Source organism: Chlamydotis macqueenii, chromosome 12 (assembly GCF_036417535.1).
Source record: "Chlamydotis macqueenii isolate bChlMac1 chromosome 12, bChlMac1.mat, whole genome shotgun sequence".
Classification (NCBI taxonomy): domain Eukaryota; kingdom Metazoa; phylum Chordata; class Aves; order Otidiformes; family Otididae; genus Chlamydotis; species Chlamydotis macqueenii.
The window spans coordinates 14140650-14164749 of record NC_141567.1 but is presented as its reverse complement, the minus strand read 5'-3'; the positions used below and the strand labels follow the sequence as shown (position 1 = coordinate 14164749).

The following is a 24100-nucleotide window of genomic DNA, read 5'->3' as shown; positions in this document are numbered from 1 at the left end:
AAAAGTCCTTTCCATTAAAAAAAAACAGAATATGAGAAAGTTTGCAGGTCTTGGTTTTTTATTGTTTAGAACATTTAGGTATGGCTTAAATGCACCTCAGTTATTTTTGGAGGAGAATCAGTGATGGCTGGAATCAATCTGGCCAATGGAAAAGCAAAGAAAAAGGTTGTTTCACCTTAATTCTAGTCCCAGAGGACCTCCTCACTAATGTTTTTTCTCCCATACACATTCCTGGTTTGATATTTTGAAGGGATAAGATTCTACTTAGTGTTTCATATTTTTGGCTATTCTGTAGCATACTAATATGACTACAGTAAGTGTGAGGAAATTTTTTTTAACTTTGCGTTAACATTTCTTGTGTTCTGAATTAAATAAAACAAAAAGAGTTTACATCATGTAACAAATTGCTCTGGATGTTGCCATAGGGAGTAGAAAGCAAATAATATACTGATGCTACCAAATATTGTCTTATAACTGACCAGCAACATTTGGCAAGTTCCAAGGACAAAAGCAAAAAGTTTCTGCCTAGCTCCTCAGCCAATGAACATCAACATGCTTTCACTGATTTCTGATGATCTAGCCCTTAATTTCAGGAAATATCTGAGTGTACACACAAAATCAAATAGTGTGAGGTATTGCAAAGCTTTAGCTGTCAGGAAATACTCACTTTGCAAACAGTCAGCATTTAGGAGGTCTTGGCACTTCTCATGGCATTTGACACCACATTCGGTGCACTTCATGCCTTGTCTGGCTATGCCCCACAGTAGACCTTCACATTCATAACAGTACGTGGGAGTTGTAGCTGTCCAAACTTCAAAGTTATGAGGTGTAGTTGATGATATTGGGTAGATCAAAGCCTGCAATGTCTTCTTGAAGACATGTATTTTCTGTTGGGTAAGAAAAAAAAAATAATCAAGACTTTGTTTGAAGTACTGTTTAATACAAGTGAACTGGAGCTGAAGTATATGTCATTACACTTACAATGTTACAAAATATCAAACTAGACATACAAGTATGAACTAATTTGCAAAATACTGATTTATTCATTTTACCTTGAACTTTGATGACAGAAGAACCCTGGATGACCGTTTTGACTGATTACAGAAACACGAGAGTGAAGCTGGAATCAGGTCAGTTAATTAACACAGAGTCCTATATGTGGGGTTTTTTGCTGTTGTTTTTTTGTTGTTGTTGTTGTTTTTTCCACTGAATGCACACATTGCTGCCATGACTGTATTAGAAGTTCAAGACTTGTTCCCTTATAAAGGAATAAATTGTTTCTTTTAGGAAAAAAAAAGAAACTGTATTAAAAGAGATAACACAGTGGGAAGTGGGCTATTTCTGAAAGTCTGTTCAACTGTCTCCTCATGTTGTGTGGATATAATGCAAGGCAGCTGTAATGCTGGCTATGTGGCTGCAGCAAACTGGGGAACAGCATTTTGGAATTTGTGTGGTTTGTCCATACAAACATTAACATCACTGCCACAGTTCTGATAGTACAGCAAACACGACTAACTTATTCCGTTAAGCATTTGTTAACACTTCTATAATTTTAATATTCAGCTGTGGTAAGTATATGCCAAATGCAAGATATTAACCTGACAGCACACTGACATGCTCTTGGTTTTATGTATCTGCATCTCTGCCCCAATATGTGCGATATTCTGCTAATATTACATTGTCTGACAAAAATACAATATTTTATGTGCATATTTGCAGAGAGACATCAATTAAAGGACTTTTGCTACCATGAGAAAACCATTAACATGTAGCCATAAATCTACTGATTCATACGTTCAAGCACCACAAATAACAAAACCAAATGTTAAGTAGCTTAGGCTGCAACAGCTCCTATTCAAGTTCATAGTTACATGCTAAAAACAACTATCCTGTGAAGCCTGGCCAAACAAATGTGGTCAGACACTTCTTGGACATTTGATCCTAGCACCTCTGAGAACACTGCAGAACCGAATTAAGAAAAGCTGATATAGTAGGAATGACTAAAACAAATATTGAATTGTTCTCCAGGGTGCTTTCTTAGCCTATCCTAGACAATTGCCCATCTAGTAACTCTCCTAAAAGCAAGCAAAAGTCTTGCACTGCTTTGATTTGGCAGATCCTAAGAGGGACTGGCCTAGTCACGGCCACCCAACTTGGCAAACTTCATCTGTGATGAATTTGCATTTCTCCACTCTCTGCCTCCCATGTCACACCTTACCAGCTACAGGAATCAGAAAGAAAACTTCAAAAACAGCCTAAAATGTATTTATGCTTCTTGCTGAGGAATCACGTTTCTCAGAAGATACCAGGTCTTTGAAGATTCCCTTGCAGATTACACTCCCGCACTCCAGAACCCTAGTAGTATCAGTACAAATCCTGCCCTTTCAACCCTGTTCAGCTGGTTTTTTCACAGTATATATAATTTTAGAATTTTACCAGTAACTTTTCTCTGTTTCTGAAATGACAGTAAGTAGTGAAACGGCACAGCTCAACAGGCCTTGAAATAAACATCTGAGGGTAAATGAAGTTTTCGTTTGAAAGACAATTTATAGATTGGTTTTGCTGCTGAACGTGATCTTTCCCCTGTTATTACTAAAGCTAAAATCACAAAGGAAAATTTTATTTATCTTACTGTTTAGAGCCTTTCATTCCTAACACTCTTCTCTGTTTAAATACATCCGTTATACGCATTCACTGAGCTCTGGGCATGGCAATACTTAACACTGTTAATAAATGGGAGAATTATTTAGTTATCTGCTTATCCTCCGAAGTGAAGTTTATTTCTGTCATATACCACTTGAGATACTTTTTGAATGCCATCGATGTATTATTTTCACAAACTTGCAGCTCTGTCTTCTTGTTCAGCTAAGCAATTAAATGAATGCTCAATTGTAAACATATGCCTAAGCATCACCGAAGTTGACACTTTGACACTGCTTAAAATGTCTTTGGATCAGTGCGTGAGAACATACACAGTATCATGAATGTGTCATACCAGGAGGATAGCAATGTTGGGTGGAAAAGCTCTAAGCATTTAACCTTAGGCTTTAATTTTTGGAGTAAGTGGTATTTGATTTTTAATAGAAGGTATCGGTTCAAAAATTTCCAAATTAAACCTAATCAGTCAAATTATCTCCTTCCATCAGAGTTATTAATATTGCCTCCAGAAAAAAAAGTTGAGAGAGAGTAAAAATCAGAAAAGCCTTTATCAGAGGAATAACTTGTCCAAAGGGGATTTTCTTCCTTATCTCTCATCAGTGACTGCACTTCATCCAGTTTTGTGGAGACTATATGGAGTCCTTTTGTGCCTGAAAAAGTCTATTCTTTTTGTTTCCAAATCTTGCTCTACTCAGTTTTGATAATACCTTAGGGCATTAAGTTCTGCCCTCCAAAGTCACAGCCTAGTAGTTTTTGCAGAGGGAGACATATAAATAAAAATTTGAACCTGTATTTATTATCATAAAAGTAGCAATAGTTATAAATTGGTTTAGTTTTTTGTTTAGTAGACATCTTTTAGTAAAGCATATGGAGTATCATGGTCTTTTACTGAAACTAGGTATTTTTGTCACATCTATAACATAGATGGAAATCTTTATTTTGCACCAATTGCATAGCATAAGTTTGCTCTCTGTAATTTTCCCTCTGCCTTTAACTTCTTTTTAAGATTCCATAGTTATTTTTCATTCTATCAACCTTGCTGCTATTTTGAGATAGCAAAACAAAATAACTACTGAAAGACCATTTCAAACACCAGCTGCTTCCTACCTCATCAATCCATCCCTGAGCACTACCAAATTGTTCCTTTATGATTACTATATAAGCACTGAAAGTTCACAACAAATCAGAGAAAAGTGATGGACATGTGTATACTTATGCTATGGGTTTCAGTTCTCAGAATATCTGTCAACATATTCTGCTCTTCCATTCTTCTGCTATGGAGCTTAACAACAGTGTAAGAAAAATTTAACACTTCTTTTTTTTTTCAATGCAGGATATATTCTAGAAGGCTGTGTTTGCACTAGCAATTTAAGGAACACAAAGGGGGCCCTTTATTTGTTTAATTAGTGCTTTTGCTCAGTTCAGCTCTGTAAATCTTATTGCATCACACTAAGTATGTTCTTGAAGAAAATGGCACTTGTTGAATTTTTGTTTAAAACAAATTTATTTTGCAAAATGTAAGTGAAGTCAATAATGGAAAATCACAACACACAGGTTTTACTAGCTATGAGAATATGATTTGTCAAGAAATTTTACTGGTCACTTCTTGTATAAATGAAATATTTCTTCACCTAGACTCATATGTGTTATCAGCAGGAGTTGCATTTACTAAATCAAATAAGGTCCCAGACACTTATAAGAACTGGGAAAAAATAATAATCACACAAATCTTCTTGCACAGTCCTGTCATTCTAATTGTACTCACAGTGCAAAGAGAGACAGGTGCTGAAAGACTGCAGGTAAAGCACAGTGCAGCTGGACAATTTAAAATAAAAGGTTTCCCCAAATAACTATTTTGTAAAACAAATGTTTCTTGCTTAGTTGAAGCAAACCTGGTCTTGTCACTGTGGATTAGTCAGTAAATTCTGCACAATATCTCTGAAAGTTCCTACAGAACAAATGGAATGCTTATACACACTGTTTTATCCAGTTTGGAGTGTTTAAGGCTGACATAATTTCTGAAGAGCTTTGAACAAAAAATTCTCCATTATTTAAATGACTTAAATCTGCCATTGAAAACACTTACCATTTCATCATCATTTATGGAGGTCCGGATGAGCATGGCCACGGAAATACCAGATTTTCGAGCGGCAAGTGTCTGTTTAAAGCAAACGCAAAGCTGTTAAAAATTATACTAGTAACTCCAATTGTGGAATCTAATGGAAGGCAAGTAGTACTTGATTATGCTATCAGAGTTAAGCAGAAATGTAGGAGTTACAAAAACTTTTAGTTAACGTTTGCAGCACACAACTTTTAAGGTTTCAGTATGTAATGTAAGCATGTTTTCCATCATCATTACTGTTCCTTTCAGCAGTGCCTAGCTGAACTGCCATTTCTAATATAAAACCTGTTATTCAGAGGTTTATGACTCATTTTTTTTAAACCACAGCCTGTCACTGTTCTTCCGCTTTGCCAGCCAAATTAATGTAGTATAAGGATAGGCATCCTGCCCTAATTTGGAAGCTGTCTGTGCCTGCAGCAACATGGGAGATCATTTTGCAATAATCTTATGGTTCAAGTCATCAGAATGGATAATTTTTTGTAACTCACTGAGCATTTTTAAGCTGTGTATATGTATATAAAGCACTATGCGTCTGAAATAAAAAGTCTTTGGGAAACCTAAAAGTAATCTTCTCCTTAAAGACACTACTCATTCAGTACTATGACTAGCTATATGGAGAAATGCTCTGGTTCTTGGAGGGAGCAAAAAAGGCTGAACTCTGTCTCAATCTGTCCTCTTTTGCCCATATGATGCTAAAGGTATATGAAGGCCTCCCTGTTCCAGGGACTACATCCTTGGTTGCTGAGACAATCTCATTTGCTCTAGTATAGTACATGCAAAGGCACTCAAAATAAAGTATTTTAAATATACAATAAACAAAGAAATTTTATCTTGCCTACTGCAATATCCCTGTAACTTAAAATGGGTGCTTGACAATTAATTAGAGAGTATAATGATCAGAGGGAGAAAGATGCTGGGAAAATGAGTTCTGTGTGTTTTCCAAATAATATTTCAACTCTGAATATCACTTCTGCTATCAGTAGTCCTTCTGGTCTGACAGAAACAGGTAAGACATATTCCGCTGTATAAAATACTGATCATAACGCTGCTATATTTACTGTATTTTACTTGAAAAATTCGGCTCATACATCCTTCCCCCTACTCTAAATAATTCCAGGTGGGCCTCTATACTTGTGCTTTATCTCTGTTCTTCCACAATCCAGCACCTGCTTTGTCCTACACTGTTGCCCTCATAGTCTAGCAATATAAGGATGATCAATTATACTACCCCCTAACTATAAGTCTGTTGTTGTCTTTGTTGTAACGATACAGATTTTCACCTTACTGTGAACTGAGTCTCTGTAGTCCACCATTATAAAGCTATTACAGCAAAAGTTTAGATGATGTTTTGCATAAGACATTCTTATTTTTATGAAATACATATTGGGTCAGAAGCAATCTGGGTTTACATCAGCAGAAGAACTATACCATTAATCTTTGGATGGAGAGACAATTCCAATTTCTTCCCATTTTATAATTTTAAATGGACTTTTTTTTTTACTTAGAGATACTAAAACTGTTAATTTTAAATACTTAATTTCCCCTGAGAACACACTCATTCAATTTTCAATAACTTTTCCCTTGATAATAATTAAACTTGCAGATAGACACAAAATTATTAATCTTGTGAAACCAATTATAGGCTAAGAAGTCATCCTTGGCACAGAAATATTTGATTTGATTAATCACTGTCCTATTACACTTAATATGGAATCAAAATAACTCCTTTCCCTTTTTTTTTTTTTTTGCTTTTGAACACTCATCAGTTAACCAAGCCTATGCCATTAATTTGCTATCGCTTTTCCCCCTCTATTATTAATAAGTAAATAATTCTGTTTGCTTCCCTGTGACCATCTTTTCCTTCCATTCCTTCTATGTTTGTGAATATGGGAAATTCCATTGGCGTGCACCAGTGAGACTGAAAAATTTACAGGAAATATTTAACAGAGCCCAAGCTTTACTTTTTCAAACTTTCTGTGACAAAATCTAATGCTATAGGACCCACATATCAAAGTGAGAAATGGCAAGCAAAAAAGTGTTGAGGACATTAAGATAAAAAGAAACAATTTTTATAATCAGTAGAGGTTTAGGTTTAAAAAGTTTCCTTTTAAAAGCACCCATTTTTTGATCCCTCTTGAGGCAGAGGTTTATTCTCAAAGTCTTGGAACGTAGCCATTTACCTTGACTTGCCCACAGTACGTTAGTTTTACAGTTTCGACCTCTAATCTTTACATCCCTTACACTTAGAAAGTTATTTGACCCTTTTAGGTCTAAAATACACAATCCTTGCCATTCCAGGCTAGAGCAAGGTGGAACGCTTGTTAGGGCAGAGTTACAAAGGGCATAACAACATTAACCTTGAATGACAGTGTTCTGTCCTCCAGCAACATATCAGTCAAAGTACACGAGCAAGCAGGAAAACTGCAGTTTCATGCTATCAGTGTAAGTCAATAAACAGATACTATTTCCTGTGAAAAAACAGGAAGTAGGGAAGCAATTTTGACCCTGTCATGCATCCTTGAGGCCCAATTCTCCCAAGGGCTCCTCCTGGAATTACGTAGCTTAACCATTTTGCTCCTTAGTCAGCAACGTGTCTAAAATCATAGTACAGTGTCCTATATAAAATAACAAAGCCTAATAGGAAATATATAATTAGGCTGTTCTTAATAAATCGTTTGTCATATTGGAAGGATAATAGAAGAAAGTGACATCTAGAAGGTTTTGTGATAAACCAGTAAAGTTAACAGTCTTACAGATTAAATTTACAGGTAATTTAGTGAAAAAAATAAAAAAAAAATTCACTGTCAGAATAAACTATATCTTCAAGAGAAAACAAATAAATAAAATGTTTCTGTTATGAAATACTGTCCTTGGTGATAATTCAACAGCTTGAAGCACTGAACAAACACACAACAGTGTCTGCTCTTAAGAATGGAATGAGGCAAGGAGGAGTGAGTATTTTGAAAAGAGGAAGAGAAAAAATGCTGCCAGACTAATTTATGGGAAACAAGGTGACAGATTACAAATGTGGCAAGGAAACTTTCCGCCTGCTACCCTTCTGTTTTGAAATAGTAGCAAAGAAGAAAGGTAACTGCAGCTAATTATCTGTAGCCTCCAGGAACAGGGTGAGCAACAGGAGCCTGAAGCATTTCACTATTCTCCTTTAGCAAGACACAAGCCTTGTTCAGCTGTTTACACTTGCTTACCCTCCCAAACTGATCGTCAGATAGTACCTCATGTCTGTCTTTATATGAGAATCTGACCTGCAGAGTGTAAAGATCTATGTAGGTACTATTGCATCATAAATATATGAACAAAAATATTTTTAATAGCCAAATAATAAGAGAAGATGATAAAGCAGACCACTGTCTATTTATTTTCAAATGTTTTTCCAAATCTCTGATATAGGATTTAAAATAACTTAGTCTCCTTTGTGCTTTAGTCCTTTTAGAAACTCTGACAACTTGTATCTAAACTATATTATGTATTACCTCCAAATTTGCCTTAGCAGCTAAAATAAATAAATTAAGTAACTCTAGCAAAAACATTGAATAGTGGTAACCATAACTAAAAGACAATTAGGCTCAAGCTACAATTAAATGTTAAATGAAAAAATGTGTGCATGAAAAAAAAGAGCCACCTGCCATGATGAAATAAAACAAAGCTGTGTTCTTCGCAGCCAAAGTAGCAGGAAGGAAGTAGTAGTCAAGCTGATGTTTTTCAACTGTTCATGAATGCTGGCTGTACCATGCAATACTCATCCCTCTGTTTTTACAGGGGGTTTCAGTTTTCCTGAACATCTTTTCCCTCACTTTTTTTTTTCTTAAACAGAATCCATAGACTGCTAATACCAGGGAAAAAAAAAAAAAAGAAAAAAAAAGAAAAAAAAGAAGTTGAAGACAGAGTTACCACTTTACAAATACTGTTATATTTCTAATGCAATGTAAAAGTTACCCACTGGAGGTGAATCTGACAGAAAAAAAAAAAAACAAAACATGTTTTCAGCATTTAAAAGCTGCATGATGTCAGAACTATTTCTTTTTGAGCAACTACAGGTAATTGATCACTCTAGGGATCTCGACTTTATTATTTGGAAAGATGATTTGTACTCTGTTGCTTGTGGGGGGGAGGGAGGGGAGGGAGGAGGAAGTAGGAAGGACGAAGAAATTACTCAAAAGGAAACAAGCTATTGTCCAAAATTACTTACCGACTTCCTATAATTTTTCTACTAAAAATGTTGATATCTAATCCTGAAATGTTCAGCAGAACTCCAGTATTAAGCCCAGAAAACAGATTTAGAAAGGAAATAGCAACTCAGCTTAACCACACAATCATTACTGGACAACACTGTAATACCATTTACTTTTTCTTCATATCTGTTTTCACAGCACAGACACAACAGCATGCCCCATCCAGCCTCTAAGAACATTCTCAGTATTAAGGTTAGTCAGAAACGGCACTGAAAGCAAACAAAACCAAAAAAAAGTTCATAAATAATTTCTTTATTTCCCTACAATTAATTCATAATTCCTGGAACACATAGGTGTGAAATAAAGGAATGTAATCATATTATTATGATTTTCATTGAGTAGAATTAAGAAAGCTCTACAAATATACAAATACTGTTTGAATATTTTTACAGTTTATTTATTTGATGTATGAGTATTAAAATACTTAATCCCATTTTGTCTGTTAATCATTAAAGGAGTTTAAAAAATGGACTACAAATAGGAGATTTACTGTAAAACAGTCCGAATATTTAGCTTTTGTCTAATGATTGCTCTGATAATGTACAAAACCAGAGAATGAGGCAGCTGCAATTTATATGAATGCCTTCTATCTTAAGAGAGTTAAAGCTACCATAATTGATTTCTAGCCTCTACAAATACTTTTATTGTGGAGACACTTACATAAAAAGAAGTATCAGTGAATTATTGCTTTAGCTGAAATGAGCAGTTGCTTCATCTGATGTGTTCACTTCAACAGTATGAACCAAGCAGACTGTATTACAACAGCAGCAAGGATTCACGAATTATTCTTGTACTCTCATAATCAAATGATAAAGCTAAGTAATAATACATTCTTGAGTGATAAAAAGAAGAAATTTGCCTGATTACAGTGATTGTAGAGTATAAAGTCACCTTTAAATCAAATAAACCCAGGAATTTTCTAGAGTTTTCATAACATTCGAAATGATGACTTACATTAACAGAACCAAAGATTAAAGAATAGTGAGACAGAAAAATAGAGCCAGCTACCTTTGTGTATGACTGGGCAGGTCACCACAACTATTTGGACATCGTGAATTAAGCACTTCTAACCTCCACTGTAATTATTGCTATTCCTCTCCCTGGTTGTAGTCTCACCTCAAATAAAAGCTTTAACTAGTACAAAAGAGAGAACAAGTTGTTTAAAAGTAAAAGCTACAGCCATTTACATCTGCAAGTGCACTTGACTTTTTTTCTGGCTGTTCAAGCTCTCTGCATTGTTACTCAAACACCTCTCTGTATTGCTACTCCACTTGAACGATCACTTCTTTCATTGTCTTTCCCTCCTATATCTATATTCTATCAGATCTCTAATAATGACCCATAGTGAAACTCATGACTACAGTAAAGAGAACTGTTCCTGTAGATGGATTTTGACTGCCTTATCCTCCCTAGTGACTCAATTAAAAATAAGCAGGAAAAGCAGAGGATCTCAATGCCTTAGTGGAAATAGTGCTCTCAGAGACTTAGGAGAAAGAGAACTAGTAATGCTGCAGTTGAAAATTGGATTTTTTCAAAATGTGAATTTATGGAAACAAATGGGGGTCAAAGATATCATCTTAAGAAAATGTACATCATTTTAATAAACCTTATATTGAGATACCATGCTGAAAGCATGAAAACTAATGTAGAGAAAAATTGTAGGGGGACTAGGAAAATGAGGGACCTTCACAAGGTGGTGGAAAAAAGAAAATATTTCCATGAGTTATTAATTTATTTACCAGAAAAAAAAATTACACCATAGTACATGAGAGCCTTTATTTGCTTTGAGAAACTCACTTTTTACCAGGATTTAAAAGCAGGGAACACTTTCAACTTCTCTTTATCTAGGTACCTAATGTTGTTCAGTTACACAGTGGAAGCATGACAACTGTGCCCTAAACAATCTGCTTGTATCATTACAAAGGATATTTGGAATACACGGACAACTTCTTAACATAAACTTTTTCTAATAATTTTGGCACATATGATGCAGAGGACAAAACATGAACATTTTAGAACATTTATCAGTATAAAAGCACTTACCATAGCCTGAAAAGTCCAGCCGAGATAGGAAAGAAATTACAAAGAATATTAATAATTTGTCAGATTGATTGCAAAAAAAAAGATACCAAATGATATCTATTTCAGTTAGTGTCAAAAGAGTCTAGCACTCATTTGTAGCATTATTTCTTCTATTTTTCTGAAACAGTCATATGAGTAAACATATAAAAAGATAATTTACAATGTAACATATCTCACAAGGACCTGAGAATTAAGTTACTGATTTAAACAAGCTATTTTGGAACCAATCTATTACAAGCTCAGAGCTCAAAAGATTTTGCTTAAAATGCACATACCTTCAAATACAAATACTCTTTCAAAGATGAAGATGACCTACACTAAGTCTAAAATAAGTTCCTCTTAAGGTGGCAAAATTATTTTAGATTTACAACTGCAGAACTGAATTGTAACACAATTTACTATTTTAAAGAAGTATACAGTTAAAGAACACATAGTTAAGATCTATGTTGTAAGTCCATAGTGCTTAAATTGTAGAATAAATTTCAGTTTTAAAACTCCACAACTTCCACTTATTAAAGGTAGAACTCCTTCAAGAGGAGTTATCATTCAATAACTGGACAGTAAAGTAGTAATCATTACATAGCAATCATTGATTGCTATGTAATGATGTTTTATTCCACCATTCAAAATGTGAATTTTCTTTTTTTGTTTCACTTTGATAATTATTATGTTTTTTAAAGTGAATAGTAAATACTAAGATTCTGAAGTCTTAACTCATTCTGAACAATACCCATCAATACCCATTCTGAGCTTGTAATAGATTGGTTCCAACAGTTAAGAATAAAGTGCTATGTAATATGTACAAAAGTGTCATAACATGTCTGTAAATTATACTTATGCATAATACAACTTACAATGGAGTGGCTACTGTCAAAAAGATAGTTTCAATGAATGCAGGCTCTACTATGTCATAAATTGCAACTTTTCATTTATTTCAGAAGGAATTCTATTCTTAAATGTTTGCTATGCTTTCTCTTTGCAATCATTTACATAGTATGGTATATCACTGTAGAGTAACTGAACAGAATAGGTGAGAAAACATTGAGCAATAATTTGGCAAATATTGATCTTTCAAAGACAACTATAGTAAACATTTACTTTGGCTGACTCACCATCATTCCTTTACAATGAGAAATTGGATTGGATGCTCACTACTATCAGAGACTAAATATGTATTTTATTGAATTATTGATTTGATACTTCAGAAAAAAAGAAATGTGAATGGCCGTTAAAATTCTTCAGAGCAAAGAGATTCTATTTGATCTTGTTTAGACAGGAAATCAGAATAAATCTCGAAGAAACTGCCATTCTTTTCATCTTTCTGAAATCTATTTGCCTAGATTATTATTGCTTACAATAACTGCTAAAATAACATACTTCATCTTGTACCAAAAGTATGCATAAATCTTTAAAACATTAATACTGCAAGAGGGTTGCTTTTTAAAGGGAAGTTTCTTCCTCCTTCAGTATAATAATAAATCAAGTCAATAGGTATCACAAGCACTCAATAACAGCTGTCTTTATAAGCTAATTCAACATGAAAATTAGTAGTTTATTTTTGCATGAAACACACATTACTTCATTCCACAAGTAATACCTAAATATTCTGTAAGATACTCAGACTTATCTAGTATATCATAAAAATCGCATCATTGACTTTTACTGGCCTCAATCCATTCTTTCAAGATACATTTTTTTTTTCCATAAAACTATCATTCACATGCACAATAGTAATTACAAAAAAAAAGTAGACAAGTGATGAATGAACAGTTTCATGGCGTCAGAAGTCACTTACCACATCTCGAACAATGGGAAAAGATTTCTTTCTACGCAGGTCTGGCATGCTATCAATTCCATACAGCCCACGGCCAGCACTGTAGGAGATTAAAAGGCCAAGAAGAAAATAAAAACCTGTGGCTTACAAGTTTGAGTCCTTAAGAACTTCTTATAAGATCTGTATTTACTGTTAAAATCAAAATTGGCAGTTATCAACTAAAGAAGGTAAGTGTTCTAACTCTTATGAAAAATTAACAAGAGTGTTCCTGGTGTGGCTGACTTTTTCTCGTGGCATTCACTCAAAGCAAAGAGTAGCTGAAAGGTTCCTTAATACCTCCTAAAACTTTTTACCATAGATTTAGAAGTTATAACAGTAGCTTTCCATCAAGAGAACTTGCATATCTGTCAGTTGGAACGGAGCCCAACATTGTAGAGTATATAAAATTTCATAAAAGGAGTAAAATATCTACCTAAATACATAATCATATTTTCTCATGAGTCCATGTGAATGTGGAAAGCAGAACTTGTCACATTTTAAGATAATTCCAGTGACTATAATTATTTTCTTTTGCCTGGTTTAAGCTTTTTCATTAAACACACATTTAAACTCCGTATTAGATCTTACATACAACTTCAAAACGATAGTAAAGAACAACTTGAAGCCACTTGAAAGAATAAAAGGCTGACACACACTAACAAGATTAAATAGAACACACACTGATCCGGTAACAGTATGCCATATTCTCCCTGACTTTTCAGAATAGGCAATATTGGTATTATCCTTCTGATTTTTTTTCCACAGTGGATGTTGGAAGATTACTATATACCTTGTCAGACCTAATTCAGAGATACCTTGAGACTGTCAGAGAAGCTGTGACAGCATATTTTTCAAGACCCAAAATTCACCCCTCCATGCTCCTTCTGTTTGGCACTGTCTTAAATACCCTGTTCAGTTGTTCTTATATTTCTCTCTCTCTAAGTATAAAAAGGACATGTCACTGCAAACAGTTTATCATCTAAACACTCTCATATTCTTTATACACATCACCATTATTGGGTGAGAATAGATTTAACTGAAATTAGTGACACAATTTTCACTTTCTCCTGAAGCGTCAGTACTTTGTCCCAAATAAACCTCTCTGCTGACTTGAGGATTATAATCCCCTGCCACTACTAGAGTTCACAAATTCCAGAAATGGACATAGCGATGGACTGGCAGTATTTATTTCCATGCTTTACTTTAAACAGATGTGGAGCAGCAAATATACTTTCTTGGAGTGTGCTTGATAGAGGACTCAAAGAGTTCAGCTTGGGTGAAGCTTAATAGAGCTAAAATCAGAGGAGAGAAAAGGTAAAGCGGCATAATGGCATCTGTATTTTGGGGGGTATTTCTTCACCTTCTGTTCAATAACTCTCATACTTTGAAATTCTGGTGAGACTTTATCTTTGGCAGTATCAGCACCACGGACAGGTCCAGCTGCTGATCTGGAGGGAAATGGGAGTGCTTTCTTGTCCAAAGTCCTAACATATGTGAGACACAAGCGTGCTTACACCATAAATAAGAGGTGAATTTAATACAGCAAATCTGGGCTAACAGACTACTTCGTAGGCAGCTTTCCAAGCAGAATAAATTGCAAAAGGAATTTGAGAAGCTATCCTTAAGGTGAAAGAGTATTTTTATATAGCAGGGAACAAATCCCTAAGATGGAATCGAAAGTAAACTTACAAAACCACACAGTGGAAAAAAACATTTGGGTTAAAACCAATAGGTATTGTGGCATGGAAAACACTGAAGTCTGTGCTTTGGATGCAAGACATTAATTAGCATCAAGGAACTGTTAACTGTTAAAGCTAATACTAGAAATAATGAGTCAGAAGATACTGCTGCACACTACACTCCCACAGATTGCATTACTGTGATGAAGCACTTACCATAGCTGCCAAATACTAAAGCTCAGAAGTAAGTTAGATATTATATATTTGGAGCTGTTAATACACAGATAAAGCCCATAGAGTGAACAAAGCCCATTTCTCATAGTTTTTAATTAAAAAAAAGACACTCTGAACATTCTTTCTAATACGGATTTTAAAAGATTAAATATAATGTTCAGGATCATCTACATGTACATTTAATCTTGTAGTTTAACACACCTGCAAAGACTGTGATAAAGGTTTCCTAATATTTACACTGATATACACAAGATTCAACCCCCAAAATTGATGAATTTAACGTTTAAAACCTCTGTGGAGTCAAGAATATTTCTCCACACATTCTAAGAGGACTAAGAACAAATTCTAAAACCCCATGCCCAGCTCTCCCAACACCATCAATCATTTAGACTTCAGAGATCTTTCCTCTGTCTTAATAACTTAGTATTCTTTTTCATATGGTGCCAGACTTAGATGATTTTTCCCCAAGTAAATTATAACTATTAAAGATTTTCCATAAATTGTATCCTTTTCCCCACAGATTAAAAAAAAAAATAAAAACCACACCACATTTCACTGTCATATCACAAAGCAACAACTAATTTCAGATAGCTGGGAGGAGTAAAGCTAGTAGGATAGTCTGAGTTCTATTTTATCATATGATCACCTATTGATTCACAGAGAAGTTCTTATTCTGCAAAAGTTGAAAGTAATCAATGGCAGTGGATTAATAATTTCTGAGCTATTCACTGCATTGAATAAAAGATATGTTAACAGCTGTGACTGACTCAAATAAAGATTTACTGTACACTATAGAGGCCTGTCAGTCCAAAAGATATTTGCAGGCAAAAGGATAAAATAATGTATAAAAGATATAAACTGGTCACATAAGAATCATTAACTAGTCTAACTATGGCAAAGAATTTAAAAAGAATGGTACAAATATTCCTACATTTTCTGGAACTGTCCAGTTTTGGTGAAATGATATTTCTTATCTGTTATCTATTTGGACCTTTTTTTTTCTACAGTCACATGAAAGCTCAGTGCATGTATGATACATTATGCATGAAATATTGTAACTGCCTGAGAATGAGCAAGCTGGCTAAGACAGCAGCAAGTAGTTTTTCCCTACAGTTGATCTTCCGCTTCACAGTCTTTGAGTGGGGCTTGTATGGACCTATTTTCCCATACTCTCTTTAGATATAGTACAGGACACAGTGAAGTGTTAGGTTCACACAAAAATACTTAATCAGATAAGCTGTCACCCTACTCATTCAATTCGCTTCATCTCCATCAGCAACTAGACAAGAGAAAACTAATTATTCCAGAGTTTTACCAAGTTGGGAGTCACCTACTAGGATTTATTTTTTAAATTTAATTGTAGCTAAAGTGGGAGCTGAAAAATTCATTAGTTCAAAATGTCACCCAAAGAACCAACAGGATATGGAGAAGAGAAAAGCAAAAATACGTTTTCAGTGCAAGGAGAATGTCGTTCTGGTGCAATTTTCCAGAGACAATTGGGTTGCCTTAAGCTGACTTTTGGTCAGCTTTGGTCAGCTGTCTGTACTTCTTCATAGAGATTCTCAAATATTTGAGCTGTCAATAAGATGCTGAAGAAAGTTAAAATAAGATAGCTTTAAAGCATCACAATAGATCTTTTTCCGTTAGTTACAGCAGCAAAAATAATACCCTGTCTAGTCTAACCCTGCCAGCACTCATGAGCTTTATACTGTTCATCCAAGTTAAATTATTCTTCTTTCTTTATTATAGACAAATGTAGGACTTTAAAGTTATAATCAAAACACTCAAAATGAACTCTGATGAAAACAATAATATCTTCTAATAAAATCCGATTTTTTTCCTAGATTGGCAGTTTAGCACAGCAATCCAGATGTAACTCCCAATAGCAAAACATGCAGTAATTTCTGTTCTATAACTGTATGGTGAAGAACGTGACAGGTTATCTATGCGTATGCATATGTATATACACATGTACCCTTTCTTGTAAATGAGGACTTAATCAACTCTGGTTTCCTTTCAGCCCATATAAGCAGACAGCTCCTCTACTAAACTATTCAAAACCCCGTTTTGAAATTTTGATTCTTGGTGTGCTGCTCTTTTCTGTATACTTGATATAACACTACAAAAAATTCCAACACTTTTACCCTAAATTCAGCCCTCAGTTTTAGAAGACTGAATTACAAATTGAGAGTTGTGGCACTGTACATATTCACTAGTGGTTCTTAGAAAATTACAGTTTTGGTAATATTACAAATACTTAACAGTTTTAATTTTATGAAAGGCATCAATCTTAAGTTACAATATCTGTATTCGATCAAAATAAATAATTGCAAAACTGTTAGTATTTTTGTCACTAAAAATGAAACATCTCACTGTCTCATATAAAGAGGTTTTTCTTTTTTTTTTTTTTTTCTTTTCACTCCTAGGTATAAAAAATTTGGAAGGAATCACAGCCACTCTTCAAGGTCTGCATAAGTGAGTTAATTTCCAGAGGAAAATAATTACAAAAATGAAGAGGTGAGGTTTCATCGTTTTGGTTTTTAAATCAGTCTGCATTGAACATAACATTTTAGGTTACTGGAATACTTCATTTTCTTGAAGTTCTTACGATTATATAATATTTCAGATTAGATTAGTCTGGTTGATAGTATAATTAAACTTATGTAGTTAAATGGGATAAATAAAACACCTTGGAAGACCTAATAACTTAAAATGTTTATCTGATGTCATGAAAATTGAGATTAATTTTTTGAAGATTCAACCACAGGATGAGGAATGGAAGAAGAAATGTATCATTGCTGCATATTATAATCATAAAATGTAGCCAGTGGCTTTCGTAAAAACTTAAAAACTGAACCACACAAGTTAATGAAAATAATTATGAGACAGCCACACTGCCTGAAGACCCACAAATCCATGCTTGGGTAGCAATACATAATTTTTACTGGAGTGGAAAACTGAAATTGGAGTTCTAAAATTGTGTGTGAATACTTGGAGAAAATGCCAGCATTACAGAAATAATTACAGGACTGGATTTACAGCTTTTTCTCATCCTCAGTATATTAAAATGTCAGCAAAGAAATGCCTAGCACTTTCTTTGAAAATGAAAGTTGGATTAAAATGGTCTTAATATGATCTAAAAATACTATATTAGGAAATGAAAGAAATGAGCCAAATACCTCCATGGAAGAAAACCTGTTATCCTAGTCAATTCAAGAAGTTGTCAAAAAATTTTGGAGTAAACTAGGCTAAACTAAAGGACTACATCCACCCAAATTTCAACACACTACATGCTCAAATGAGTATGCATATTAATGTCATTAAAATTTTGAAATTATGTTTGTCAATCATATTTCTGTAGTAAATATATGAATTAATCACACATTAGGATATATTGACACATGCTCAAATTCTAGCTGAGGCAATAAAACAGACTTTGTGACTACAGCTTTGAGTCTCCCCCTGCCGCCTTCTGATCACAAATCTGTTGAATGCCTCATCCCCAGGTGCAAGCAAAGCAGAACAAAAGATATTCTAAATTGTGCTAACAGGTCTCTGGGGCCATCTCAGCTTTTGGAAAAAATAAAGTTGCTTTCAAAGAAGTTCTGACCTCATTTCTTTTTTTCCTGTCATGCTTCTTGTCACATTACAAGGAGATGATGCTAGACAATTAAAATGACTTTATGCTAGCCTTAGGCAGTGTGGCCTCAAAGTGCCACCATTTCAACTTGTAAACTTTTTTTCCTTTATTTTTTCAATATTTTGAAAAAAAAACAAAACAAAACAAAAAACAACCCACACAACCTCCCTCAAAACACTAAAATTATTTCCTAAGGCCTAAACTAAAATAAGTTTTTAAAAACAAACATCAGCAAAAGAGCATTAAAACTACATTTGCTGATATTCTTTACCCTTACACCAGAGCAAATCAGTAGCAACATTAACGGAGACAGAGTATTCACAGTGCTGCAAAAATTATATAGATGGAAAATCTGGTCTCAACATTTACAGGGAAGAGAAAAATCTGAACATCCTTCTGAAAATTAATGCTGCCTTAGCAGAACTGTTGCAATACCATAAAACCAAGGGCACGTTTTGAATTCCCTCTACTATCCTTGAAATCTATGTAAATGGTTTCCTTAGTATCAACACGACAATAATGAAAGGAGACCAACAAGGGAAAGGAAAAAAACAAACCAAAACAATTTGCATAAAGCTTGTGAGAATTTATAAGGTGGAAATAGGAAGTTCTACAACACAAACTCATTTGCAAAAACAGCGCGGAGACCTTCCTAGAACCAGATGAGGTAATAACATGCCACATTCAGTTTAACTTTGACAATATACATCTCTATGGTTGTCATTATCATAGGATCATAGCACCTGACCAAAATAAGAATATAAACCTCCTGGAGCAGAAAGAGGAAAAATAGACTGAAAGCAATATTGAAACATCAATGACACACTAATGATGGTGGTGAGATTGTATCTTACAAAAAAAAAAAAAAAAACCCCAAACCTTAATTATCTTTTAAATCCAGATATTTAGGCAGCTGTGAATTTTCAGCGTACTGTGTCATCATGGAATTATGGCCAAACAACTTAACTACATTTCCACCTCTGATTAATTAATAATTTCTGCAGATGTGACATCACATGGATTTAGAAATACATCCACAGGAACACATAACTGACTGTTCCTAGCCTACACACGTCTGAATCTGGGTAGCATCCAAATGTACGTATTCTATCAGCATTACTGAAGTAAGAGAGTGCATTCAAATACTAATTTATTCCTAGGGTTTTTTTTGTGATTGACATATTAATCAATAACTAGTCTTAGCCTCTGCTTCAATCATCATCCAGTTGATGTATCTCTGATACTTGGAAACTCTCTTGTTTCACCAAAGTGAAAGTTTTTAATAGATGTGATATTCATATTTCAAGATAGTTAAAGACTAGGAGTAACAAGTTTGGAGTTTGTTTGTTTCTTTTTGGTAACGCTTCTACAGATAATAACCAATATATCTCTATATGGTATTCATGTTTTGTTTTCCTCCCATTTGTTCAGTCCAGGTAAGAGTTCTTGTCTAGTTCAGCTGGAATTTAACTTTATCTAACAGCAAAATTTTTTCAGCAGCGGGCTGGTAGATTGCATGGTTGCTTTTCCATTCCCTGATCAAGTATTTTGTACTTCATCTGACAAGGCATGAGTAAGGAAATCACATCTGGCTTTCCAGCAGCTTGTATATTAAGATTTCTAGACATTCTTCATTAAAATGCCTCATGGCAATTTAAAAAAGTATGCTTACTGTTCTGGTCTAGCCCTAGTCACCACACAGTTTCTCACTCACCCTCCCCCTCCCCAGAGGATGGGGGAGAGAATCGAGAAGAAAGGAAAACTCATAGGTTGAGATGAGGATGGTTTACTAGAATAGTAAAGGAAAATTACAATAACAACAAAATATAAAGGTATTAAGATACACAAAATTAACAATGCACGATTCCTCACCACCCAATGTCCCAATGACCAACACAGCCCATCCCAAGCAGCGATCGTGGAAACAAAACCAAGCAGCAAGCAAAGGAAAGAGGGAGCCATTCCCCTCCTCAGCCAACACCCACTCATACACTGAGCATGACATTTATGGTATGGAACACTCTCTTCGGCCAGTTTGGGTCACTTATTCTATCTGTATCCCTCCCAGCTTGCTGCACCTGCGAGACCTGGAAGGCTGGACAGTGTCCTTGGTCTCATTAGTAACAACTCATATCATATCAACATTCTTCATATACAAAATCCAAAACACACCACCACTGAGAGGAAAAGTAACTCCATCCCTGTTGAAACCAGGACATTTGCATTTGATGATCATAATATAGAAGTCACATACTATTCTTCAGTATGTGCTAGAGCTGCCTTAAAGACATAAAGTAGGGAAAAATTAGACTTAATTTACATTGGCTTTTTGTCCCAGTCACAGCAACTAAAGACCAACAGCATACTTCAGTGGAATTAGCATAAAGTCCCAGTATAAATAAGTTTAAAATACTCTGTAACAAGTAACAGCTATGAGGCAATCAATCATCATTTCTATGGTAGGAACTGAAAGTAGTAAAGGCATAAGAAGTCCTTAAAATCTCCTTTTTTTTCCCCCTATGATCTTTTCTATTATTTTTTCTATGCATTGATTGAATGCTGGGCAAAGAAGAAGCAGGAAGTATTATTATCTTGTATTAATTAATCTGGTCATTGGTACATTGCATAGAAGAAAGGAGACAGTTTCCTTCATAAGCTGCAGTTTCAAAATTGCGGTTCTTCCCTGAAGTCTAGTTAGTTTCCTTAATGTCCTAAAAGTATTCAGGTGAACAAGCATATGTGTGTAAGAACTCTCTGACATTGTCATACTTTAGCAATTAATAAAGTTGCAGGCAAGTTGCAGAACCAGCTGGTAGCATACATAAACTTCTTGATATTAGCTACAGTACTGCCTTAGTATTGTCAGAAGAGATGGTGAAGCTCATTTAAAACCAAAATATTCAATGTCATTAATATTTTGCAGATGATAACTGGAATAAGTTTTAGTAATACTTTTAAAATATAACAAAATGGGCACTTCTTGACCTTATATAAAGTTTAAGGAAATATTTGTGATATTGTACAGATACTCAGAAAAAAAAAAATCGGATTTAGACATTTCTGTGAAGCTGAACTTGAGCTTGAAATCATAATGAAAAGATTGTAGGGGGAAGTACAGACTAAGTAGAAAACTAAGCTATTTAAAGGAGACAGATGTGAGTTATGGCAAATTACTGACTGAGCGTAAATTACACTACTAATGTCATAATAAAAATATCTTCATATTATGTACTCATCTGTCTTGATTCTGTCATTCTTGCTTTTCCTCAAAAGTCATGTTGTCCTTTCCTTTCTTTGGTAAGATCATCAACATTCTTAATTCAGACATAATTTTTCTTCCAAGAAAAGACTATTAGTCATCCTTGAATTTGTATTTTTTTTCCTTGCTATATGCTACTCCTTAATGACCAGTAAAAGGAGTCCAGCAAGAACCTTAATTTGAATCATACTTTTTCTTATAGAGCAGAATAACAGATGGAAGTGATTTTACAGACCTTGCTTGTCAGAAGTAGCTCTTTGTGGCATAAGGATGTCTTACACAAATGAGGAGTTATTCACTGTTGACGGAACTGCTCCTGAGTAACAGAGTCCTGAGAGTCTGAGTGTCTGAGTTTATCTCTTAGTATCTGTACATTGTTATTTGTATCTGTACAATGTTATTTTATTTCTATTCTCCTTCTGCTGAGATTTGAAGATATGTCCCGAAGTTGCAATTAGTGTCTACCTTGATCGTTATGCTCTTGAAAATAAAATTATAATATCAGAACCCTGCACCAAAGACTGTTTATGTGAAAATATAAAGGAAATGCATCAACAGTATATGAATCTCTTTCCCTTTCTTACAGAATGGTGCAGGTGCCTCAGAAGGAGGTATGGGAGAAACAGATTATCTCCTAAATTTATAGGATAAGAGTTAGGATAGTGCTTGGAAACTGGTAATGTTCTTAAGGGTTAAAATAAACTCTCCTGTACCCTAAGTGCTTTACCCACTCAACTAAGGTTTGAATGGGATTACCATTTTTTTTCCTCTTATAACTAGAAGTGATTCTACAAATGGAAACAAAGCTGTCACGATTGTTTGAGAGGTGGGGTTCAAAGGAAAAGAACAACAAAGACCATATTTTTAAACTTGTGAGAAGCTACTAGCATGGAAGGCTGGAACAAAGGAGCTTGGAGCAGATACAAGCCTGTACCTATGTTTCGGGCTTGGTGGGAAGACAGAGGTGGGAAGACAGTGCATAAGCAAGGGAATATGCTAAAGAAGAGCTACATCAGAAATTCTGATCACTACCATTTAGGCTGAAGACTGGTAGTCTGCGGAAACAGGCACATATGGAGGAATAAAGCTAATAGCCACTGGACTCCTGCATATATTACTGTGTAGGGGGAAGCAATTGGAAGGCCTGTAGGCAAGTTATTTCCATGCTACTCCCAGTGACATGAGCAGGTAGAGAATTTTATATTCTTTCAAAAACATTTTTAAATGCTGTTAATTAGGGGTTTTTTTCCCCAGTATAAATATTTAGTTATATATCAATATATAGTTTCCTCTATAAAGAAAAGAAATTACAGAACTAGTTAAAACAAAAAGTATTTCAAGTACATAGACAAAACTAAAAGGTAACAGCACAATAAGATGAACAGTATCCAGTAGAGACATGGAAAAGTTGACCCACCAAACTCTCATATCTTACAGACAGATAAACAATAAATGTACACCTGCCTGGTGTACATTTCAGTTTTAAACATTTCAGTTTTAAGTGGAGAGTAGAAGAATCTACTGGGAGATCCAGTGGGAAAATACAGTTCCGCTAATATATATGTGGTCTGAAAATACACGTTTCAATCTTATTCTTGGAGAACTGTATATTTAGAACTTTTTCTTGCATCTTTACTGAAACAGCTCTGACTTTGTGGATATGATCTAGAAATTCTCCTATGCACAAATTCCCTGTACAAGAACAAAATTGACTATTCTAATAACATTTAAGAGGAATGTAAGTATGCAAAGACTGCTAGCTATCAGCCGGAAGATTCATAGACTGATCTGGATTGTGAAATCAATTTTTTTTAAAAAAAACAAAAGAATAGCTACGTTACCATAACTTACAAACTGGGGAATGCTGTACTGACAGTGAAATATCAGTCTTAGTATATAATCTTTGGAACATTAAACACTACAGCCGTAGACAAACTGTTCACGTTATGTAGGTGATACATTAAATTCTCTAGTCCCTTCCCCACCTCTCATAATAACAACCCAACAGCACCCTGACATAGAAGATTATGAAGTTGAAGACACACAAGTTATAATTCAAAGTAAGAAAAAAACCTGTAATATTGACTATTTTTATGTGCTTCTAAAGATATTCTGCATAACAATAATCAATTTGAATTTATCAGATAATCCAAGAAAAATAAATTTGTTTTACCACCGAGAACACGCCACTGAAGGAAAGGAGTAATCATCTGTACGTGGCACCATCTGTGTACCATTAGCAAATTTCAGAATGGATTACACCATGTGGTAAAATTATCAGTCTCTAACATCACTGCCATCAGGCAAAGCAATGAATTAATATAGAGCAAGCTTCTAGAAAAAGTAACACAGTACTACCCTAG

General features: G+C 34.6%; 1 protein-coding gene across 3 annotated transcripts in view; it reads right to left on the bottom strand.

Annotated features, from left to right (window-relative positions):
* The window catches only part of UNC13C (unc-13 homolog C), a 160447-nt gene that overhangs the window by 113655 nt on the left and 22692 nt on the right, over positions 1-24100 (bottom strand). For 2 of the 3 annotated variants that reach the window (XM_086757417.1, XM_086757418.1), the window contains exons 4-6: positions 12908-12986; positions 4745-4816; positions 668-887 (exon numbers count right to left, since the gene is read on the bottom strand). In XM_086757417.1, coding sequence (XP_086613543.1) covers positions 668-887; positions 4745-4816; positions 12908-12986 — 371 coding nt within the window. Of the gene's footprint in view, positions 1-667; positions 888-4744; positions 4817-11073; positions 11080-12907; positions 12987-24100 lie in introns of all 3 variants that reach the window. The other variant, XM_086757419.1, reaches the window with a different exon arrangement.